The sequence below is a fragment of the Mizuhopecten yessoensis genome, unplaced genomic scaffold (assembly GCF_002113885.1).
Source record: "Mizuhopecten yessoensis strain PY_sf001 unplaced genomic scaffold, ASM211388v2 scaffold11017, whole genome shotgun sequence".
Classification (NCBI taxonomy): domain Eukaryota; kingdom Metazoa; phylum Mollusca; class Bivalvia; order Pectinida; family Pectinidae; genus Mizuhopecten; species Mizuhopecten yessoensis.
In genome coordinates, this window is record NW_018408837.1 from 903228 (window position 1) to 929428 (window position 26201).

At 37.3% G+C, this 26201-nt stretch overlaps 1 protein-coding gene across 1 annotated transcript; it reads right to left on the reverse strand.

Annotated features, from left to right (window-relative positions):
- Nucleotides 1-356: 356 nt before the first annotated feature.
- Nucleotides 357-20712, reverse strand: LOC110464658 (tetracycline resistance protein, class H-like). Its single transcript, XM_021519995.1, has 2 exons — nt 20202-20712; nt 357-2696 (listed from the first exon to the last, which is right to left on the reverse strand). Exon 2 carries the CDS (start codon nt 2031-2033, stop codon nt 480-482), a length of 1554 nt encoding a protein of 517 aa, XP_021375670.1. The 5' UTR covers nt 2034-2696; nt 20202-20712; the 3' UTR covers nt 357-479.
- Between the last annotated feature and the right edge of the window lie 5489 nt (nt 20713-26201).

Below are 26201 nucleotides of genomic sequence, written 5' to 3' on the forward strand. Positions count from 1 at the left end.
TTCATGCAAAATTAGCGGTTTGTCTGTCTTCGTGTTATCGACGTCGCCATTTTGAAACAAATGACTTCAAGTCCATTGAACCTATTTATGACGTCACTCTTAAAATACGAAAATAACAGTCAATGCAATTCATCATATAACATCTATGTTACATAAAATATTCAATGCATAACACTCCAAGAATGTGATAAAATGATTATTTTGGGCATAGTTAATGATATATCACATCAAGTTGTCAATAGCATGCTTGGTTATCTTAACGAGCAGTTAACGCATATTTTCGAAATTGGATTTTTTTTAAGAAAATAAGAAAACTTTTGTTTTTCCTGTATTAAAAAAAAAGTTTAATGCTTGCATATGTCTTTTTTGTTTTGGATTTCATTTTTTTATTTTCGAAAATAAAGTTATTGTAATTAAGATAAAAAATTTGCATTAACTCTCGATAAGCCAATATGGCTTCGAACTTCTGAACATAAGATTCATCTACTTTCAATATCGGCTCGTTCAAGACTTCCAATTGTACCGTTCATTTCAGTTTTACCGTTAATATCTATTTTTCCATTCGTGTTTGTTTTCCCATTTAGATGATTCATCTCCATCTTGCTTTCGGTTTGTTCCGTCGGACTTTCATCGCCACCGTTTGCCGGTTTGATATTTACATGAACAAGTAATACAATCACGATCATCACAGTGTATAAGCCGGACGCCAATAAAAATGCGAAACCAGGAAATATATCGAGAGTAGATCCGTATAAATAGGTAAAGACAACAGCAAGAAATTTAGCCGCAGTTTCGCTACTTCCTAATAAGGAGAACATCTTCCCTACTTCATCTTCTTGCACCATTTTACTAAGAAGTGATCTGACTGGGGAATTTATTATACCACCAAAACTTCCCACTACAACGGCAAGCCAAACCATCCAAGTCTCGTTGCTCCACGCCATAATAACGAACCGGATACAAGCGCATGCGAGACCTATGATGCTTATCGAAAGATCAGAGAACTTCAGAATGTTTGAAAGTATGGGTAGAAATACCAGCAAGATAAATCCCATTGATGCATTGTCCAGTGCCGATAGGTACCCGAACCAAGATGTCGGCCAGCTAAGTGGAGACTTCTCCGTAAATAGGAGGGTGACGTCTGTTAGACCCGTTCGACACGTCTGATGGAGAAACAAAACAACAAACAGTGAAATGATAAAACGTCTCGTGCTTCCCGCACGTGGCTTTGTGATGACCTGTACAGATTCCATAACGTTTTTGCCTTGACAGAAAGCTTTACAAGGAAACAAATTTCGTTTGTCGGCGACATTCACCGTCTCGCGAAGGGTAACGAGAGTTAAAAGCACAACAAGTGCGTTCATGAATGACACACAGCAATATGCCGTCAGAATGCTCGTGCTGTCGATGAGAAGCCCACCAATAAGCGAGCCAATGAACATACCTATAAACTGCATAGCGGCGATTGTTCCGAGCCGTTTTGTCCGTCTGTCCGTAGCCGTGATGTCCACTACATAGCTACTAACTGCCATACTGACCATAGCAGTCTTGCCGAAACATCCATGTATAACGGATCCCACGAGGAAACAAGCGATGGATCCATCGTATGCCATGTTAGCAGCCATGTACAGGAGAACAGCGAAGGTAGTTCCAAGACTCGGCATCACCATTGGCAATTTCCGGCCGTATTTGTCGCTCCACGCACCACAGAACATGCCGAGCACGAGCGCAGGGACATTTGTTATGATTTTGTGCAAAATCATGTAAGTTGTGGCCTTTTTTTGAACAAGTTGCTCGATATCCACATTGTCTTCAATGTGACGGCAGCTATGAATTCGATTTGGATACATACTATAGCAGACTATTTGTGGTACATTTGGACGAAGCACAGCGTCCAACAGAGCGTCTCCTATACTGTAGAGTAGGAATATAAAATCCACCTTACAGTCACATAAACACTCTTTAATATAGTAGTACAATGACATTATGTTAAAATCTCGAAACTTAGATATCAAATTTGACCGGGAAGGCATCTTGATTGCTTGGTCTACAATTTGGCGAGACTATATTTAGCTAAACCTATGTAAATTAATTTGTCATATATGGAATATCATAATTTTTATTTTATTATTTCATTTCTTAATGAATTCGGGGTGAAAGTGATTTTTTTATGTTTCAACCTTATTTCCTGATTGATCTACATTCGTCTTTGGTTTAAACGTTTCAATTCAATATCCATTAAAATTTTGGTAAAATTTAACGAGTTTATTGTTTGTTTTCTTTTCTTTCAAATGAATTACGTATTTATTCAATGGAAACATCCTCCTTGTTTTTGTCACATGATATTATCCAGCAAAAAATGTAAGATCACGTTCATCGTTGTTCTGTTGTTTTTGTTGCTTCAGCTGCTGTTGTTGGTTGTGGTGTTTATGGTGTAAACGGTGGCTGTCGTTTAAGTTTTGTTGTTGTCGCGTTCATTTGATATCCATGCGCTTAAAGCAATGAATTGTTAAAAATTAAACTTTTAAATGAAACACTGCAAATCCTCGCAAGCGTTTGTTGAATTCCTTTTTGACCCCCGGGTGTTTTTCAGTTTAGACGTTGATCAGTTGACCTCCGGGTAGTTTCATGAAGACATGGAGCTCTGTTGACCCGCAGGGGCCCTCTAGACTGTCGTTGCCGGTCGAAACAGAAACCTGTAAGATATTAAACAGAATATCATTAGTGATTCGGTTATCAACACCATCCGTTTTATCATCCTATCTCGTTCGTTTATTATTTTGAAATTGTATCTGCCTCGGGGTTGCTACGCATGCACCATACATTCCTACACTGATGACTTCGTGCAGGTCAACACAAAGACCAAGCTCCTAATTCAGCGGTATACTATGACTACGAACATAACGTTCCAATTTAAAATTGGATTGTTGAACATTTTTGAAAATGGGATGCGAAGCAGAGTGATATTATAACAATCTCTAAAGTATGACCGGTGCTTTAGGCTCTGTTTTGAGAATAGCGGAATATATTTACAAATGTACCAGAGTGTGGTAGGACTATACGTTATAATACTACTAAATTCAGATAGCATGTATGTCAGTTATGAATTACATGGCCCTAGTTTTGAAGTCATAATTGTACCGATGCACAGAATTGAATTTCCTTGGAAGAACAAAATGCTGATTTTTGATGAACTAATTATAATTAGATCAGAGTACTTTGGTTTTGACCTATATAGAGTCAGCTAATAGGACATAATCGTGTTTGATTTTTAATTTTTAAATTACGAATGTAATGTAATAAATAGAATCTTACACTCAATATTATATTATATCTTAAACTATTTCGATAAATTTACTATGACATGGACACTCGTGTAAGATAATCTTTATATCAATCATTGAATTAATCATTCAATACTATCTTTATAAGAAGATCGTGAAAATCCTTAGTTATCGTAGCCAAAAATTCCAGGACACAGACGTGAAATACATAAAGAGGGAAATGCGTCCGACGTTATCATTAATTTGTCACCAATACTTTAAAGGTTTTCAATGTTTATGTTGAAACATGAATTTGATCTTTCTTCCGTCACTTATTATTTGTTGTACATTGCCCACTTGGGCTTCATGGTAAATATGTATTTAACCGATTTGTGTTCATACCGGCATGAACATTGAAAAACCTTTGTTCAGAACGTTAGTTTCATTCAGATCTAAAAAAACATTACAGCCAATCTCCACTTGAACCGTCCTTCTTTGAAGGCTCCAGAAAACTTGATATCGACACGTGTTTTTCACGCTCCGTTAGGTTATTGATTTGTGATATAAAGTCAGGAATATTTAATGTTCGTGACATCTTTTGGTAGAATTGTTTTAAGTGTGATAAAAAAAATCAATTTGAAACAACTTCAAACAGCCCCGCTTTGAACACCAAGTTTCGAAAGATGCAAGTTGTAGGAAATTGGTATGTGTTATGGTCGCCATTTTGATCGTATTATGAAATATGTAATCACTCTCGTGTGATATAAAGTTCATGGTTTATATATGTTTGCTACTTAGTGTGTATTGTTGTTCCGTTTTACGCCCGCGGGTATAGCTTCGAGAACGAGACATTTCAGTGATTTGACCTAGATGTACAAAGCAGGTGTCGTCGACGAAGCAGAATGCGCTTATCTTTCCGGAACACCTGGTCTTATTATCCCTGTAGGTTTGGTCTCCATGTATATCTTTCACTTGTTCAAGTCGATTTCGAGTTTTGATAACGGCATTTTTTACATGAGATATTGTTCTCTTGTTTTATTGTTCTTCTGAACATTTAAAAAAAATCCAACATCGATAAGTATTCAGCTATCCCGGGACATACTACGGATATATATGTGGTGATATGTGATTTCAGAGATCTGATTCACTGTGCCAACTGTCTCTTTTGATACAGCATTAATCAATATTTGTCAAGATGCTCTATCTGTTATTTAAGTTTAAAAGAGATAAGTACGATTTTCTTAATTTCGTCACTTGCATCAACCGAATCGTTGATTCTCATTTATTTGAAATAGGAAACTCTGAATTATGAATACCTACGAAACGATTCTCTCCATATGTGTTGATAAAAGTTTGGTACATTGTGTTTTGCTATTGAGAATAACGAATGATTAAAGCCTATTTAATTCAGATTGGTGTTTTTTTAAATTAATAAAACTGACTTTTAGTTACGTAAATTATATGCCAAATGCGCGATGCATTCCGAATGATATTAATGAGTCCGAGACATTCGGAATGGAGGTATGACCAATATACTATAAGCCAAAACTTGAAGGTGTACTTTCTAATTTATCGTGGCCTGATGGATGTGGTTCTGCGGTACACAGTTTTTCTGACAATCAGATAGTGGCGCACGCTATAAATAGATTCAAAAGTCTTATCTAAACGCATGCGCGGCTTTTATCAACCATTAATGTTTACATGATGACTTATGAATGACGACTTCCGCTGAAATGAGAGAAAGATTATCACGGTGTGATGAACATTGTGTCAATCAATACATTTAATGTTCCGCCAACAGAACGATAAAACCGCCAACCAATATAACAGACATATATCATAACACATTTGCTGTCAATCAATTAGTAGCAACACTCCGTCTCGGGACGACGATAAATTGGCTATCTTGTAATTTTCCCGGCTTCTGGTCAATGAGAGGAGAGTTATCCATTGCAAAATACTCGGAGAGTCTTAATTGAGTTCACACACTAAGTGGTTTTTAATATAACAAGTCTTAGACAATGCTATTTTAGTAGGATCCTCTTTATCACATTATCCGGAATACATGCAATTATGCATAAAAATAAGTTTTTTCTCCGACACATACCTTGAGTCTTCATCGACTCCATCTTGACTCATTGTCTGTTAACTTTGATACGACGCCAAAACGTCATGACTTTATGACGTCATGTCGATTATATTAATATCAAAGTCACGATAGTTAATATTAAATCAACTAATCTTTGAGGTAATATGTCATTTTATCACATGATTGCCCTGTTACTTAGTTAATAAACCCATGTCATGTTTATGGGTATGAACTCATGTCATATGACCCATTATGACGTACAATGATCATATTACACAAACAAAATGACAATGACAAACAGATACAGAATCAAAATGGCAAAACGTTAGACATCGGGAATAACCTGATAAATCATGTTTTGATATATTCGTAAAATAATCACAATCATGAGATAAATAGAATTTTACACGTGTTTCCATATCATAGAAAACATATGCTACTCATTACCATTTATTTTTTTAATTCTAGCTCGCCAGATGCTCACTTATGTAAATCTTTCAAAGTATAAAATGCGAAATATTGGACACTGCGCAAGCAATCTTAATTTGGTTTTTATTTTCTACAATACGCTATAATGTTAAAGACTAATAATACACTTTTCCTCACCTTGGCAGAAAGGCGGAAGCAATGTTAGCCTTAAGAGGTTAGATTCTTAAAAATCTTGCCCAAGGCTTTACCCGGGTGCCAGAATTCAAGAATCTTACCGTGCGGGTGGTGGCTCATTATGGTGTTTTTTTTCTACCATCCCAAACACAAGTGTGATTACATGAAACAAAAACATACATTGCACGGTTTTCCAACAAAACCCTTAGAGTTACTTTTCGTGCATACTTGATATTACAGGGGTCACGCTCGCTTAAACACTCTCTGCACCCCTGTCCTTTAAAGATTACAGAGGAGCGACATCCGACTTCAAAGGATCAAACAAGTCGTTTTCGTTTCATCCACAAGGTGACTCACTGCGTCGATATTTTTTTCAATTCAAAGTTATTACCAAATGCACATTGCATATAGGCGTACAGAAATATACATATTGATCAATTCTTTACAAATATCTTGTACAATGGCGGAGAACATATGCAATAGATTCAATTCCATTCATAATAATTACAAATTCATGAAATAGTCATAAGTTGGGGTAACTTAGCAATTGTCAGGACTGGGGAATCCCCTTGAATTTACCCTAGGGTAGGACAAAATAATATGATATTTAAAAACCTTGGGGTGAGATAGGGAATCTTAACACTCGGCGAAAGATTCTTAAGTTGACAAGCACGAAGCTTTTTTTTTCTCTCATTTCCCTGTGTGTAAGATACAGCTGTCCGGGGAAAGAGAGGGGTGTAGGATTTTTTTTCTCTCTCTCCTATCTCACCGCCAAGGGGGTGAAAGATTCTATTAATCGTACACCTCAATTCACGTGACGTCACAATGGCTCAACAACGACGTGACGTCACGAATTTGGAACTCTCCGATGCCGCAATGCGGAAAAGGCAACGTGATGAAATTAAAACCTTTTAATATATATTTACCGTAAACGTTAGAAAGATGTGATTAATTATTCTGCGCGAACATTGTTTGCTAACATTTGATATGCTTAATACAACTGGTTGATTCGTTTTCGTCTAAAAACTGGATATTTTCAGTCAGTCCAAACGCATTTTCATGGTTTCTGAGCCTATTCTGGTGATTGGAAGGAGAGAAAAATACTAAAAAGATATCTCACACTGAGAAAAGTGTGGATACACCTGTCCAGGGTAAGAAAAAGGGATATCTCACATCGGGAGAAGTGTGGATACACCTGTCCAGGGTAAGAAAAAGGGATATCTCACATCGGGAAAAGTGTGGATACACCTGTCCAGGGTAAGAAAAAGGGATATCTCACATCGGGAGAAGTGTGGATACACCTGTCCAGGGTAAGAAAAAGGGATATCTCACATCGGGAGAAGTGTGGATACACCTGTCCAGGGTAAGAAAAAGGGATATCTCACATCGGGAGAAGTGTGGATACACCTGTCCAGGGTAAGAAAAAGGGATATCTCACATCGGGAGAAGTGTGGATACACCTGTCCAGGGTAAGAAAAAGGGATATCTCACATCGGGAAAAGTGTGGATACACCTGTCCAGGGTAAGAAAAAGGGATATCTCACATCGGGAGAGTTGTGGATACACCTGTCCAGGGTAAGAAAAAGGGATATCTCACATCGGGAGAAGTGTGGATACACCTGTCCAGGGTAAGAAAAAGGGATATCTCACATCGGGAGAGTTGTGGATACACCTGTCCAGGGTAAGAAAAAGGGATATCTCACATCGGGAGAGTTGTGGATACACCTGTCCAGGGTTAGAAAAAGGGATATCTCACATCGGGAGAGTTGTGTATACACCTGTCCAGGGGAAGAAAAAGGGATATCTCACATCGGGCAAAGTGTGGATACACCTGTCCAGGGGAAGAAAAAGGGATATCTCACATCGGGAGAGTTGTGGATACACCTGTCCAGGGTAAGAAAAAAAGGATATCTTACATCAGGAAAAGTGCGGATACCCCTGTCCAGGGTAAGAAAAAAGGATATCTCACACAAGGAAAGGTCGATACACTTGTCCAGGGTAAGAGAAAAGGATTTCCTAGACAGGACGTGTAAATATCTCTGTGTAATTGGCGAGATAGAAGAGCTTCGATCCTGTCTTGATGACGATAGGTGCCAAGCGGTAATTTCAAATTGACACCACCATAAAAAGTCATTACTTTGAAACGTCGGTGTTACACCCTACCGGCCATACTATCGTGACAATGGGTTAACCAAAGAAGTTTTGTAAACCATAATCTTAAGGAAAGTACAGGAAGTAAAAAGCAAATAAAGAAACGACTAGGATTCCAAGTGTTATAATTGGGGCGTAAGATCAATTTTGCTCTCTTCGATGTATTTAGTAGGGGGTACAGACTGAATCTGCAACGCTCCGCATCAGTCTCAGCATATGACGCCATTAAAGGCAAATTCTCAAATTATCTCCCCTGGATTTGCGAGGGTTATCTGCAGGATTTCGTAAGACTGTAAATAAGTTGTAACAGTTTTAACGACCTGATAACTGGTTTATGAATACTGCTATCGCTGCATGTTTCATATATAATGATTAGCGCAAAGCAAGTTGGTCGATCTGTAGATAAATGTGATCACATTTTGTCTAACTTTTGGAAGGTCGATACCATTACCCAACATTAACGTGATGTATGCAGGTTTTTAGTTTTGCACAATAAATTCGGTGTTTTTTTTGCAATCAAACGGCTAGGTTCGGTATAAAACGAGAACACCAGAGTATTTTATCAAATATTAATGTAGTAAGCACAATGCTGTGTATTGCAAAAATACCAAAACCTATATGAAATAACTTTTTTCCCTTTTCTTAATTGTCTCTATTACCATAACAGTTCATGGCGTGTATTGCTTTGTCCCATTCAGACAATTAGGACAATTAATATATATCCTCTACGTTCGGTTCTCCTTGGGAAACACTATTGATAATTCACGTACATCTAAAACGCTGTCACAAAGCAATACAGCGGCTTCAGAAGTTCCGTGTTTGAGTCCATTCGCTCGGGGCATTTATTCCTTGGGAACACTCGTGGTATAAGCCATTTATTTAGCTAAGTCTGCTAGTTTGGCTAGCTATGCGAGGACCGTATTGACATGATTTTAACGTGCGTCTGACAGGTGATGTAAGACCTACGGACAAGTGTGCAGACATTTTATCATGACTTTAGGAACAGTAATGACACGTCCATGACTGTCTCGCTCGGAAAGCATCGGACATCTGGCATTTGATTTAATATAAGTCAACAGGGCACGGTCCCGGAAGTTTGTATCTGACATGTCGACCATTATTAACACTTGTCATTCGAACGCCCCGACACTATGTTCGGAAGATCTTGGACGTTATTATTCGTAACCTTATTTTCAACGGATAAGATTCGGGTTTCAAAAACGCATCGAACCTGTGTGTGATATTGTGTATAGAAACCAAATATATTTGCACGGGGCTGTTTTCACATTACGTACAAATCAAAGGGCCTGGACTAAGAAAGATCCACATTAAGTACCAGTTCAAAGCATCTGGACTAACAAATTTCTGCTGTTTACATAAACATGTAAAAACCAAAATGTCCATCAGACTAATAAGGTTACACTGTACACACAAACCAAAGCGTTAAGACTAACAAGGTTACACTGTACACACAAACCAAAGTGTCCAGACTAACAAGGTTACGCTGTACACACAAACCAAAGCGTTAAGACTAACAAGGTTCAACTGCACACACAAACATAAGTGTCCAGACTAACAAGGTTACACCGTACAAACAAACCAAAGTGTCCAGACTAACAAGGTTACACTGTACACACAATCCAAAGTGTCCTGACTAACAAGGTTCCACTGCACACACAAACCAAAGTGTCCAGACTAACAAGGTTACAGTCTACAAACAAATCAATGTGACCAGACTAACACGGTTACACTGTACACACAAACAAAAGTGTCTAGTCTAACAAGGTTCAACTGCATACACAATCCAAAGTGTCCAGACTAACAAGGTTACAATGTACAAACAAACCAAAGTGTCCAGACTAACAAGGTTCCACTGTACACAAAAACCAACGTGTTCACACTAACAAGGTTCTACTGCACACACAAACCAAAGTGTCCAGACTAACAAGGTTCCACTGCACACAAAAACCCAAAATGTCCAGACTAACAAGGTTCCACTGCACAGACAAACCAAAGTGTCCAGACTAACAAGGTTCCACTGCACACAAAAACCCAAAATGTCCAGACTAACAAGGATCCACTGCACAGACAAACCAAAGTGTCCAGACTAACAAGGTTCCACTGCACCCAAAAACCCAAAATGTCCAGACTAACAAGGATCCTATCCACAGGGATCAAAGTTTCCAGACTAACAAGGTTCCACTGCACACACAAACCAAAGTGTTCAGACTAACAAGGTTCCACTGCACACACAAACCAAAGTGTCCAAACTAACAAGGTTCCACTGCACGGACAAACCAAAGTGTCCAGACTAACAAGGTTCCACTGCACCCAAAAACCCAAAATGTCCAGACTAACAAGGTTCCACTGAACACACAAACCAAAGTGTCCAGACTAAGAAGGTTCCACTGCACCCAAAAAACCCAAAATGTCCAGACTAACAAGGTTCCTATCCACAGGAACCAAAGTGTCCAGATTAACAATGTTCCACTGCACAAACAAACCAAAATGTCCAGACAAACAAGGTTCCTATCCACAGGGACCAATATTTCCAGACTAACAAGGTTCCACGGCACACACAAACCAAAGTGTCCAGACTTAAAAAGTTCCTCTATACACACAAACCAAAGAGTCCAGACTAACAAAGTTCCACTGCACCCAAAAAAAAACCATGTCCAGACTAACAAGGTTCCACTCAACACACAAACCAAAGTGTCCAGACTAACAAAGTTCCACTGCACCCAAAAAAAAACCATGTCCAGACTAACAAGGTTCCTATCCACAGGGACCAAAGTGTCCAGACTAACAAGGTTCCACTGTACACACAAACCAAAGTGTCCAGATTAACAAGGTTCCACTGCACCCAAAAAAACAAAATGTCCAGACTAACAAGGTTCTACTGTACACACAAACCAAAGTGTCCAGACTTAAAAGGTTCCACTATACACAAACCAAAGTGTCCAGACTAACAAGGTTCCACTGCACACACAAACCAAAGTGTCCAGACTAACAAGGTTCCACTGCACCCAAAAACCCAACATGTCCAGACTAACAAGGTTCCTATCCACAGGGACCAAAGTGTCCAGACTAACAAGGTTCCACTTCACACACAAACCAAAGCATCCAGACTTACAAGGTTCCACTGCACAGACAAACCAAAGTGTCCAGACTAACAAGGTTCCTATCCACAGGGACCAAAGTGTCCAGACTAACAAGGTTCCACTGCACACACAAACCAAAGCATCCAGACTAACAAGGTTCCACTGCACACAAAAAAAACCAAAGTGTCCGGACTAAAAACTAAAAAGGTTCTATTTAGTACACAAACAAAAATTCCTGGACTGAAAAAGTTTCATTTTTCACATAAACCAAAATGCACGAACAAACAAGGTAAAACAGTACAGAAAAATAAAATGCCTGGACAAAGAAGGAACTGCTTGAAACAGAAACCAAAATGTCCAGCCCTACAACGTTCTCCTGAGTATAGAAAACGAACTTACTCTTTTTCATCTTACACTCAAATCAAAGCTTCAAAGTCAACATCATATGCGTGGGTTGCGTTCATCTTTTAAGACACACGATTTCTTAGGATTTCTTTGTCCCACATGTTTGCCATAACCTTGAAAGCAACAGCTATCATTTTTTGTGAGTATTGACAAGGTTCACAATATAAACACTTCACTCGTTATACGATTTGAAATTAACTAATACTTCTCTAAATTTTGAAGTTCGTACAATTAAGATTCTTTTTTCGCCTCCCCTTTTGTTTCAGCAGAAGTTCGGTTTGCCGTGCCATGCCGAAGGCACCAAGCACAGCCTTCCGCCCGGTCACATTATACTGACAACGGGTGAACCACTTGTTGCCATTCCCCTTATAATGCTGAACGTTAAGCAGGGAATAGCAGCTACCATTTTTAAGGACTTTGGTATGTTCAGGCAGTAGTAAAGACCAATTTCGATTACCAACTTTCCGGCTCTCAGATAAGTCACGGAGGGACACAATAAGTGTATAATGCAATGCAATTAAGTTTTATCGGCTTACTGGATCTATCACAAGATTTTTCAATGATCCATTATGCACCTGTTTGTTTCATTCACCTTTCTGTACTAAAAAGATCACATTGCTTGTACATCGGAACAAATAGTGTCAGGATAAAAAAGGTTCCATTTTACACAGAAACCAAAATATCCGAGCTTTCACGGTTCCACTTAACACTTAATCTATATTTTATCGAAGCTGATAGCCCGGGAAAGCGTTTTAGGGAATAATACGATTATTTGATTTTAAAGATGAAAGTGTTCTTTGATGTGATTTGATTGATGTAGTTTGTTTGATACTGTTGTAAAAATTATGATATTTTCTATATAATATTTTTTCTTTGAAGTCGTAATTTTTTCATTATTTATAATTACGTATGTTTAATCAACCGTGATGCTTCGGTTAGATATACTAGGTGTGAAGGCGTAGTAATATTCAGGACAATGACCCCCCGTGTATGACACATTTATTCTTGCTACCATAAAGAAATAGTCCCTAAATTGAATCACGTCTTACCCATAGGGAGCAGAAACGCTGTTCGTACGGTATTTGACGATGTGATCGTAGTGTTAAAAGACTATTGACAAACCGTGGCAGGTCATGCCAATCTTAGTCGGTAAGATTGGAGTGATTTCCAACAGAGCATTATAAAATGAATGAATAATTTATTAAACATTGAGCCTACTTTTACATTTAGCATAGAAGGTTTTTCTCCTGACTAGGTCAAAGCAACGTGAACAAATGTGTTCTCAAATCCGACAATTGCGCTCATACCTATGAGTTCTATCGCGTATATCGAAAGAAGAGGAAAAAGAAGATGAAGAAGAAGAAGAAGAAGAAGAAGAAGAAGAAGAAGAAGAAGAAGAAGGAGAAGAAGAAGAAGAAAAAGAAGAAGAAGAAGAAGAAGATGAAAAAGAAGAAGAAGAAGGAGAAGAAGCAGAAGAAAAAGAAGAAGAAGAAATCCAAATTTCAAAGATTGGTAGCTGACGTCAATGTAACATCTTACAAAAAATGGACTTAATTCCAAAAGAAATATTCAAAAATTTGAATTGATGTTGGCAATATTATAGTATGTTCTTAAATATGCATTCATACTTATAAGTGGTTCACCATATCTGTGTCATAATATATCCGTGTTGTTTAGTCAAATGGCTAACGAAAGATGTTAAAGGTACCTGTCCCACTGTCGGTAAACATAGCGATCCCGATGTTCTGATCAGACAGTTACCTCTCATTGGGTTTGGGAATAACCGTAACACGACTAGGCCAGGTTGGTGTCGTGACCAGGTAGAGCAGTCAGTAAAAGAGATAATTATTAGAGGTCAAGGGGTCAAATCCTGTTCTGGCTCCGGTACGTTTTTAATCTCAGAGAGCAGTTGTTGAATTTGTTGTTTGTCTGGTCTGTCACTAGCTGCTTCCTGTCCTACTATAGGCAAGGGTGACTTTATGTTAAGGTGCATTCGATAGAGCGTCAGACTAGAGCAGTAAAACAGAGTTCCCTGGTTCGACTCCTAGCGGAGGCATTGAGAAAATAATGGCTGCAAGCGGAAACCTAGCTAATTTCATAGGTCTGGTTGTGATTCATTTGCTTGCCATTTTTGTTCGTTAATATGAACGAGTTAATAGTATCAGTCAGCCATTTGTTTTCATTTAATAACACTCAACACGAGCTTGTATCACAGTGCCAGTAGTGAACCAATATCACTATACAAAAGTAGGTACGGTACCTCAAGTACACCATCAGAAACTATCACAATGAAATGTATATTGTACGGTACCACCCCCGGCAAAAAAAGTCGTCGCAATTATTTTCGTATTTTCGTATTTTTTGTCAGCGCCTCTTACTCCATATGGCAAGATAAAGACATCTTCCAATGAATAAGATTTTTCATTCCAAACAAACGTACTTACAAGGTAACATATATTCGTTGAAAGTAGTTAAATATGTGCTGAACATCAAATACAGTGCTACCATGAAAAGACTTCCAATTATATGAACACGATATCTAGATGTATCGCCGGTCTAATGTTTTTGCAGACAAAATGAATTTGCATCGATTTGATTACAATTATATACATCCTTCTAGGCTCGGCGTACAGTATGGCGTTACCGTAATGGTTAGGGATTACACAAAACAATTTTGGTCATACTTCTATCTAACATGTTAGTCGGTCGTTTACAAACAATTCTATCTATGTTCTTATAATACAGAACATCGCTAATAGGATTTTAACAACAATCGTACGGCTAAATGAAGGATTAAAGTGGTAAAAATAGTATCTATGTCATGGTATTCACCCTAGTAACAATCTCTGTTACTATGGTTTCATTTTTTCTTAAAGATCCACTTACTGTACCACCGCAAAAGAACTGTAAATATGAATGGGAACTTTTGTTGCGGTATGACAGTAGATTTTCATTGAACCATTCCTAAAGGACCGTGGTGGCTAAGTGTTTACGGCGTCTGACATTCTGCTTCCACTAGCCATCCACCACAGGGCCGACGGATCGAGACCTTCGTGCAGGGCAGTCGCACGGTGGCCATAGGTCGGTGGTCTCCGGGATCTCCGGCTTTCCTCCACCACCAAAATCTGGCACGTTCTTAAGGTGGCTCGACACATCGTCATCAGCGTCCATTTTCGTGNCTCATAGCTGTTGATAGGATGTAAACCACAAACAAACCAAACCAAATCTTAAAGGACACCTATAGCTTGCAGAACATTTCTAAATAAATGAGGATAAAAAAAATAATAAATAAAATATCAACAGTGTTCTGAGAGTAAAAAATACCGAGAATCTCGTCCGAGATTATTCTAAATCTGGACCTCCGGTCGTAAACGGTATACAATGTGGTTGTGATATTGCTAACACAACATGAGAGGGCGTTTTTATTGGTAGTCTGCCCTGTGGGACACCACACATCTGTCCGATTTTACTGTCTAACTCGACGTTTTATTGGACAATACAAGTCGGTCAGACTAACCTGTCTATTCCGACACCCTCTAGAACATATCAAAGTGATCAAGTCAGACGTCAGGTTTTGCAGGCGTTTCCAGCTAGTTTTAAAAAGGAACTGAACTACAGATTTTCTTTGGATAACACAGAATGCGAGAATAAAAAAAGAGTACTGTATAACGGGGATTTTTCGCCAAATTTTCGCCTTTCGCCCATAAAAGTCAATTTTTGCCCAGTGTTAATTTCGCCCTTCACTTTTAGTTACTACATGTGTGTTTATTATGCTGTAGACTTATATTCGTTGTTATGATATATTCGCCCTAATTACAGACGGCGAAAAAGCTAAATTAAACTGCAGCGAAAATTTCCCGGTATATAGTAATCTTAACAACGAATATGTTTATTGAGAATATCTATTAATCAAATATGTAAATAAAGATATAAAATGCAATTGGAACGTCTTTTCGGAAGTATACAGGTACATGCTTATGATACTTGATATCGATGAAATATATAGTCATGCATCGGTAAAAAATGATTTCTCAACATTATCAAATTTTGTATACCGGTCCCTAAACCGAATGTTTACTTTTCAGACGACAGTAACGTCCTAATCGCCAAACCAACCAGCCATGGAGACGCCAGAGTAAACGACGAGAAAAAAACACCTCACATGTAAACATTATGTAGAGTCAAAGAAAGGAAAAAGAAAACTCATAAATTGCTGGTAATCTTTTTTCGTTATTATAGGGAATATTTGCATGAAATGTGAATGCACAGTTTTCATTCCAAGCGAGAGATGATGTGCATGACTACGAATTTGCGTTGTTCATTTTACACGGAGTTTATGAAGACGGGTGCCTAGGGCATGACTATGGAAGCGATGCCTAATGAACTTAAGGCATTTAGTCGTTTGTCGTACACATTACGCATTGTCTGAAGTGTCATTATATATTAACACACATTTACACATTTTTATGGACGATACATCAATGAATATTGAATCTCTTGGCAAACAATGAAAATAGCGCGATATCCCCCGACACAGGTGATTTTTTTTTAAAATAAGTGCAAATAAGTCGGCAGGTTAGACTGATAACGCATATAATTCACGCAGTATTGATTGTTTTTACTACAAAAGGAACTTTATAATGGCACGAGTAATCTCCAAAAGAAGATTTTCATGCAAAATGAATTATAAAATATATCGTACAAATGTATTGCGAAACAATTATAACTAGGGATAGGATGTAGGAAAGCATTTATATTTGTAGAAATAGAAAGCCTAATGAATTGAGCGATTTACTGAACGTTTTGGTCATTTTGTCTTTTTAGAATTCATCAGCGGTATGAATTGTCACAACAATGAAACATTCATGTCTTTAGTTATCCGAACCGTATGCAGAATATCGCGAAAAGGAAAAAGTGCCTATAAATGATTAAAAGACGGAGCTTGTAATGACCCTTGCATGGTCATTAACCTGCTTGGTATCAAACAATGGCCGATGTTGTCTCCTGGTACGTGTACTGTTAATCTGAGTGGGGAAACAAATCATAATAATAAAACTATGATATAAATTCTTAAAATTCCCACGTTTAAAATTGATATCTTTAGGCTACAACAATATTGATTAAAACCGTGTTCCTGCTGATTTCTGGGAATTTTAAGAATTTATATCATAGTTTTATTATTATGATTTTTTTCCCCACTCAGATTAACAGTACACGTACCAGGAGACAACATCGGCCATTGTTTGATACCAAGCAGGTTAATGACCATGCAAGGGTCATTACAAGCTCCGTCTTTTAATCATTTAAAATCCAGTTGCAATGCCCAAATGACATAGTATGCGAATTCCATTCAATCTAATCGTTAACCCATCCCGGAAGTCCAACTGTAAATGGAGTGATCCGTAGCTATAATGCGTCTCTGTTAGTACTATAACGCAACAAAAGGAAATGGTATCGAAAAGAGCTTTGTAACATACCGGCAGTATGAAATACGATGAAATAGGATAGTCTTATATACAGTTCCTAGATTTTATCCCAAATTGGTAGTCACTTGCAAACAAATTGTTTGCGAGTGACTACATTTTATTATTATATGAATGAAGAACAAAATTACTTTTAAAAGCGTCCTAAAAAGTCGTAACGCGGACAAACGTTGGAAACCATATGTTATTATCCAATTAATCGATGTTACTAGAGTTTGATGTTTTGCTACAATACATGTATTTATTTGATATCCAGGTGTCAAAAATACTTTTAAATGTCACAGAAATAAATATTCAAATAATTAAACTATAGAGAGCAACGTTACACCAACTGTCGAGTTCATGAACTTCTACCACATGACCTGCCTGACATTTATATCGAGGTTGCACTTGTGAGGGGGGTCCCCCCAGTGTATGTTGTTTTAAATAATGCGTATTTAACTGTATACTAGCTAACAAAATGTTGCACATGTAATTATGCTTTCAGGAATTTTCTTAAAATGTAACGTATCTTGGTGAATTCCGATTCAATGTCTCTGGTTTGGTCCATTTTTAAAACACCTATATACGTAAATCCTATAGAAATGTTAACCCGTTGTTCGTATAAGAGTGTTCACTTTTCAACAAAGAAATAGTTTGCAGTAATCACTTAAAGCCTATAATTGAAACCTGATATATTTCACAGCATTTTATGAACTTTGATGCAAGTTTTAAATATGACTCCAATTAAAGAAAGGTTCGTCCTAATTCACGATATTTTTTCGATAATTCAAAAATAAATATAATTATTATTATCCTGTATCAGAGATGTTCTGTACTTTCAGTTAATTTCATGCAAAATATATCCGAAATGGGTACTAGTGGTATTACCAGTTTTGCATTATGCATGGGCCAATCGCAAGTAAATGTCACTAAAGAAAGATTTAGTTAATCCACTTTTACCTCAAAATATTTAGATGCGTTTGCTGTATAGCATGACCCTGAATATCTATTTTTTTTATTATCGATTGCTTGAAACTAGTTTAACCTAAGATCAAATAAGATTTGTCTGTAGCTGATTCTAAGCTTTTCAAACAAACAAACAAACATTTGGAAACGATACTAATATTTCAGAAATAGCATCACCTAAGAGAATCGTCGCCTGTAAGCATATCCATGAAAGCAATGGTATGCTGAATCGGCGATCCTTTTCGGAAGGTTAGTTCTTTAATACTGTAATAAAACATGACATTTTTTTCAATAATGTGGACTTTCGTTTTGGCAAACAGGAAGTCGAATATTGTTGTTAATTACACGACGTGACTGTTCGACCGTGTTGCATGATTTTAGAGATTACAATAAAGTTGTTTTAAGCATAGACTTCATGCTTTTGCTTCATGATGGTTTAACTGAACACTGGTCCTGATGTAATGAAGCTGATGAACCCTTTGAGTGAATATGTCAATTTTACGTCTACAGTCGTTGACGCTACACAGCAACGGATATCTATGTATATAATGATACTGTACAAAGGGGTGTTTTAGAGGTGATGCTATCTTCGTGGTTAGTCCGATAATTCAGCGCGAAATTGATAATTCTTATCAACACACATTAAATATCTAACTAAATTGAAACCACAAATTACTAAGTGTAAGTGTAGCCGTTATATGTCAGAATATGCCAAATATCCTACAACCCTCCACACAGTGGATTCATCGCGCCTCTGGTTTAAACAGTATTTATTCAAGTATTGAAGTACATGGTATGAAGAATATAAATCACATTAGCAAACATGATGAGGAAACAAGTACTGTGTACTTGTATCAATCCTTCTCATCTTTCTACCAAACTAGTGGCCTTATAGATTACTAACAAGTGATAATACTACAGGTACATGCAAGCAAATGAAGAAAAGAAAAAATATGTGGTAAGGGACACGTTACGAGATATATATTGATATTCCATGAAATGGTAAGTAATTTTATCTTTATGACAGCATGTGAGGTTTTCACAATTTCATTTTATCAACATATTAATACTTATATTGCTTAACAAAAACGTTTATACTGGCCAATGAAGATGTAAACTCTCTCGAATATTTCTTTATTTTGTGGTGTTGAGAGGTTAGAGTCTCCATAAAGCAATACATTAGTAGATGGTTGGTCATCGCGCCTCTCATAGTCATTTGTTCGGATAAATAGATGACCAGTGGCGTTGCGCTAAACATTAAACCAATTAGTTAACCCAGCATCAAATCGCTGTAAAGTCCACAGAAAGGAAGATAACATTTTCGTAAAACACTTGCTGGATTGCGGTACAGTCGTTTTAACTGAGGCTAGGTGCTACTCAATATATACAAGCTATAGCTATTTCCCTGCAGGGTTGGAAATAACAGTGTAGCCTATGATATGCCTAAATTGAATGGATACGTTGACAAAAACTGCTTTGCTATATCTACAGCTAAAACATTAGGCAATGATACTTTATATACATACGCCACGCCAGAGTGCATAATCAATCAATTGAATTATCAACTATTCTGTAACATAAACAGTCATTGCATACATTGTAGTCTTTTTCGCATTTTTCGCTATTGCAGTGGATCAGCGAATATAAAGTTAACGAACATACGGTCAATTTAACTGCCTCAGGTGCATATGTGCCAACAGATAGTGACAAAGTTAGTCAGTCAGACGATTTCTTAATGTAACATCGGGAAAATGAATCGCCCACAAATATTTCATTCTGTACAGAATTTCGGCAATACCAAAATATTTAATGGTTCTTATGTAAAATATATAGAATACAACTCTTACTCCCATTCGATATGTTTTATCTCCTTTAATCAAAATTTTGTAACGGACCCTGCTTACAAAATATCTGTATAAGGAAAAGATACACTGAAGAGACGAATATTTCTATGTTTAGTGAGTAATAAATGATGTTCTGTTTTAATCAATAACTTGTCTTACATCGTTTGATCAAAACTGTCGGCCAGTGTATATATATAAGTATCAATTGATTTTTAATAGAAAGTATATTTTACCACATACATGTATATTTTAAATCTTCAAAGTTTTGAATATTAAACACACATTGATAGTAATAATTAATATATTGAACTTACCTTTTCTCTTAAAATGAATTTAGTTCCGTTTTTGTCCTAAAGAAAAATCCATTGTCAACTCTCTGTGAGAAATCTTAATGGTAGCATGTTGTTGTAATTAAATTGCTGTGAAGATCAACTGGGACGGTCGTTACCAGATAATGAGCATGGTTAAGTGATCAGTAAAGTTTCCTTCAGCAACACATTGTTTCTCTCCGATTTTAACCGCAGTCACGACGCACATTTTTAAAGGAAAGATGTATAGGAGCAATTACTCAATCTCAGAAACAAATCTGATTAAACAAAACTTATTCCTTTGGATTCGTGAAGAGTGCATGTTCCTGAAGTACTTCCACTATAATTTGCAATGTCATGTTTGTATAATTGTCTACACTATCAAAAGCTGACATGTATCAATAGGATCAATAAGACAGAGTTGTATAGACAGACAAAACGGCATATGTATATACACGCAAGTTGTTTTCATGAAGGTCTCGTGGGCCTGTCCCTCTCGACCACAAACACATCAACCTCTCTCTGGAATTACTTTATGAATGAAACTGATCAGCAACATCATCGCTACAGCACGTGGTGATCGGACATCACTCAAACTCAAGAAGCCACGCCCATTTGGGATGTTCGTTTCACCTTGGAAATCGACAGTTTGCTGTACTAGTAATTGAAAACGTATCAAAGTGGGAAGTCACGTATCGTTACGAGTCGATCGATTGTATTGGTTAGCGCCTTCGACAAATGAGCAAATCAAAGCTTACGTTTCACCATAGGTATGGGTGGAACTATGGAGTGCTAGTTTCAATGTAAATAAAATATTTAAAGTGACTTAAGCAGCTCGCCGACTCAGTGACACGACAACATCGATGAATGAACGAGTACAATATAAACCAGTGACTTCAGCCTCCTGAGAATTAATAGATACCAGTCCAATAAACACAGCTCTTTAAGGATACCTTACTTAAATGTGTGCACACGCATTTTAAACATATTTGCAGTAGAACGTCAGCTTTGTTGATAAATGATTTCTGAAAATATATGAAACATTTTCAGAACATGTATGAAAATGATACCGAAGATGAGATAATCATTGAAAAAAGTTAAGACTCTTTTGAGTTTAAAAGGGCGGCGGTGCCAAACCCCTTGACCTCTGATCATTAAAACGTCACGTTTATCAAGTGGGTTATGTGGTCAGCGATAGTGTCTTGCCCCAGTGGTGCTTTAGTTTTAACCAAAACGAGTTAAGGAGGGGGTTACTCAATTTACAAAAGACTAACTAGAGTGTACTTCGCTTTTGCTTTGACTTTAATGTGACTTGGATTCAAAAAGAGTTTAATAAAAAGCATCTGTCTTTCAGATAATTATACTAATGGTCCATGTATCACTTGAAAACTTAAAATAATGCACTGGTTTCCTCTTTGCAATGTGACTAAAGCTTTCTTTTAGGTATTTCTTTAAACTTTGAGGAACTTTTGTGAAAAAAATAGGAAGATGACATAACGAATACAAATCATAAACAGTGTTTCAAGTTTAAAAAGGAAAGGACAACTGAGCAACCTAGTCAACAGCAGTATTACCCTAGCCAAGTCGCCTAATATTTATACCCCCCCTCCCCCCCTAAACAAAACAAAAAACAAAAAAGTAGGTTATCCTTAGCACGGAGTACTACAGTAGAATTGTATATTGTTTTACAGGGACCCTTCAGAATAGTTTTGACATTGATCACATATTAAAAATGCAGAAAACGGTGGTGTATGCATGCACACAGACAATTTGGTATCAAACGTTTCTTTTACGAAATAAATGAGTCAAGTGAAAAGGCTTCATGGGAGACAATTTGAATTACGCATTTAGTGTGAAAGGTAGCTTATAAACTTCAGTGAAATAACGCATTGCATTCGTACAATGCTACCAATCTAATACATCGGTCAATATGATTGGGCAGCACATCCTCGATACTCCAGGGGTTACACTCACTTTCGCTCTCTGCCCCCCTGGAATCGTCCTCGATACTCCAGCGGTTACACTCACTTTCGCTCTCTGCATCCCTGGAATCGTCCTCGATACTCCAGAGGTTACACTCACTTTCGCTCTCTGCACCCCTGGAATCGTCCTCGATACTCCAGAGGTTACACTCACTTTCGCTCTCTGCATCCCTGGACTCGTCCTCGATACTCCAGAGGTTAAGCTCACTTTCGCTCTCTGCATCCCTGGAATCGTCCTCGATACTCCAGTAGTTAAGCTCACTTTCGCTCTCTGCATCCCTGGACTCGTCCTCGATACTCCAGAGGTTAAGCTCACATTCGCTCTCTGCACCCCTGGAATCGTCTTCGATACTCCAGAGGTTAAGCTCCCTTTCGCTCTCTGCATCCCTGGAATCGTCCTCGATACTCCAGTAGTTAAGCTCACTTTCGCTCTCTGCACCCATGGAATCGTCCTCGATACTCCAGAGGTAAAGCTCACTTTCGCTCTCTGCCCCCCTGGACTCGTCCTCGATACTCCAGAGGTTAAGCTCCCTTTCGCTCTCTGCATCCCTGGACTCGTCCTCGATACTCCAGTAGTTCAGCTCACTTTCGCTCTCTGCACCCATGAAATCGTCCTCGATACTCCAGAGGTAAAGCTCACTTTCGCTCTCTGCACCCGTGGACTCGTCCTCGATACTCCAGGGGTCACACTCACTTTCGCTCTCTGCATCCCTGGAATCGTCCTCGATACTCCACAGGTTAAGCTCACTTTCGCTCTTTGCATCCCTGAAATCGTCCTCGATACTCCAGTGGTTACACTCCCTTTCGCTCTCTGCATCCCTGGAATCGTCCTCGATACTCCACAGGTTAAGCTCACTTTCGCTCTTTGCATCCCTGAAATCGTCCTCGATACTCCAGAGGTTAAGCTCACTTTCGCTCTCTGCATCCCTGAAATCGTCCTCGATACTCCAGGGGTTACACTCACTTTCGCTCTCTGCATCCCTGGAATCGTCCTCGATACTCCAGAGGTTAAGCTCACTTTCGCTCTCTGTTTGTTTTATTTGTCTTTGTGTGCTGGCGTTGTTTTTTTGTCTTTGTGTGTTAGCTACATGTATGATGTTTATGTTGTCATTGTGCATTAGTGTTGTGATACACTTTGTCCTTGGTTTTATTTGTCTTTGTGTGCTGGCGTTGTATTTTGTCTTTGTGTGTTAGCTATGAGGTTTATGTTGTCATTGTGCATTAGTGTTGTGATACCTTTGTCCTTTGTTTTATTTGTCTTTGTGTGCTGGCGTTATATTTTGTCTTTGTGTGTTAGCTATGAGGTTTATCTTGTCGTTGTGCATTAGTGTTGTGATACACTTTGTCCTTTGTTTTATTATGTTATATTTGTCTTTGTGTGCTGGCGCTGTATTTTGTCTTTGTGTGTTAGCTATGAGGTATGTGATGTCGTTAGGCATTAGTGTTGTGATACACTTTGTCCTTTGTTTTATTTGTCTTTGTGTGCTGGCGTTGTATTTTGTCTTTGTGTTTTAGCTATGAGGTTTATGTTGTCATTGTGCATTAGTGTTGTGATACCTTTGTTCTTTGTTTTATTATGTGTTATATTTTGTCTTTACGTCTTGGGGATATGTTTGGTACGTGTGTGTTTACTGATATACTTTGTCACTGTCGTAAACGTTGACCTTTTGTTTTCATTCAATGTTATATTTTGCCTTTGTGTTTTAAAGCTTTATAATACATTGTTATTGTGAATTGACTCTTTGGTATGTGTTTTTTTCAAATTTGCACTTGAACATTTCTTTAGGTTGAACTCTTATTTGGTCTGGGAGCACAATTGCGTAACTGCAAAAACATTCACTAATTAAACATGATTTTAATTGCTTTGACGGCAGCCGTTTCAGTATCAATTTAAATGTTTACTGACGGTATAATTAGCGTATAGACACATCAGGGTGTAACCGTTCAAAGCATAGTTAGCTTGGAATGTCGCTATCAAATATTTTTAAATCAGATTTTGTTTCATAAAATTGAAAATCAATAAATATTTTTGGTTATTTGTCTGTGACTGATAATTTGAAACTGAAATTTTGGAAATCGTTCTAAACGATTTTGTTTTAAATTAATGTTTCAAAATACAAGTTATGCAAGATTTGAGTAAGCTAGCCGGTAAGTTGACAATGTTATGATCAATTACGCTCAGGGTTCAGCTGTTTAAAGCTTTGGCGAGTGATTGACTACAGTTTTTTTATATTAATTTTATTTTTATGAGTCAGACATAATTAATAATGTTTGATGCAGTGCATAAACATCTCAAGATTGCTTGTTCATAAAATCATGCATTTCAAAGAAAAAAACAACAACATAAATCGACAAAAGATAAAATGGAATGTATTCATCTGATTCTTTTTAAAATAATCCGGTCTAGATTGGTAACCTTTCTCTGGCAAAACACATCTTTTGAGCTTCAAAAGAATTCTCAATTCTAAAAGTTATATTAAGTTTTACGGGTATGATTCCTCAAACATCAATTTAAATGGTGCATTCTTGTAAAATCACCATTTCATTTAAAGGAAGTGGATGTACAAGATATTGCAGAAAATCTTACTTTTGAAAGTTTTAATGGAACATATGACAATATGGAATGTTTGAAGTTGAAAATGTATTTCCCACCTTTTTTTATTACACTAAGATATACAATCACATTCTATTTGACAAAAACATTCAGACGCATTATATGTTACAGAAACATACAATCACAAATTTTATTGTACATAAAATGTAAACAAAACTCTTTCATTACAAAATGATATAAACAAACACATTGTATCATATATTGAGAGGTATAGCACACTCTTCCTGTTGTAGAGGCGCATATACCTATACAATCAAATATATATTTATGTCATTTTCTATTTAATATAACTTTATTTATTCTCTATTTGTCTTTATTTGTTTCTACATAATACAAAAAGAGGCGGGGAAATTATCTGGACTTTTCTTATATTGACCATGCTCTACCTGTGATCGGCGAATTCGCTGGTGATGAACATCAACATCACCAGCAAATTCGAAATTGAACATGTTATAAGATTTTGGAATTGTCATAATACTTGTATCGGCGCCAAACGTAAACAGGAGTGGGTCTTTATTAAAATAATAAACTTGTTTTTTTTATAAATACTCAAATGACTGATATTATTTGTATAATCGATATCATACATTTCAAATAGTGGTTCAAAACTTTTCATATTATAGTTACTAAATGATTTATTCAATGCGATGCCATTGGAATCACTTTCTTCATGGTGAAATAGTTAATAATGATAGCATACAGGAAGTAATTGCATAATATGCATATATTGGAAAACTAATGATGTCATGCGTGCGTATCCAATAGATTTCAACTATTAGTCGCTTTGTGTAAGGACATTGTATAGCTTTATTTAGACGTCGGTTTCATTTGACCCTGCAGAGGATTGCGACTAACACACAGGTAGTAAAAGCGTAGTTTAGCCAATTTCACTGGTGCAGTAAAAAAAAAATACATACATACACGTTTCCAGTGTTTATCGAGTCTGTTGTATGTACATTTATTGACGGTGCTGATATCACATCCATTAGAAGACTGATCCATAACTTTACTACTCTTATACGACGGAATATTTTCCTGATTTCAAAGAATTAATCAACAATTAACTTGGAATCTGATATTGCACCACACGGCCTTGGTAACACATCTCAAATCTTACTCGAAAATGATGTAAATTATAGTTATTCAAACTTTCCAAAGGACCTTTAGATAGGAATGCGACCATCTGCTTACACAGGGACCACGGAGGCCCGAAAGGATCTGCTGTGGTCGTAAAAGGAATATTTGGGATTTTAATCGTTTGTGTTTTACTCATATACTCTGTCTTTCCATTGTATCCTATCATCCATTTATTTGAAATCATAGGTCAGAATGATAGCTTATCTATGTCAATATTATGGGATGCTTTCGATATATTTGTTGACTTACTTTGTTTTTGCTTCCTTTCAAGGG

Excerpts from the sequence above, each read along its gene's own strand:
- LOC110464658 (XM_021519995.1), bottom strand. The coding sequence starts at position 2,033 with ATGCCTTCCCGGTCAAATTTGATATCTAAGTTTCGAGATTTTAACATA.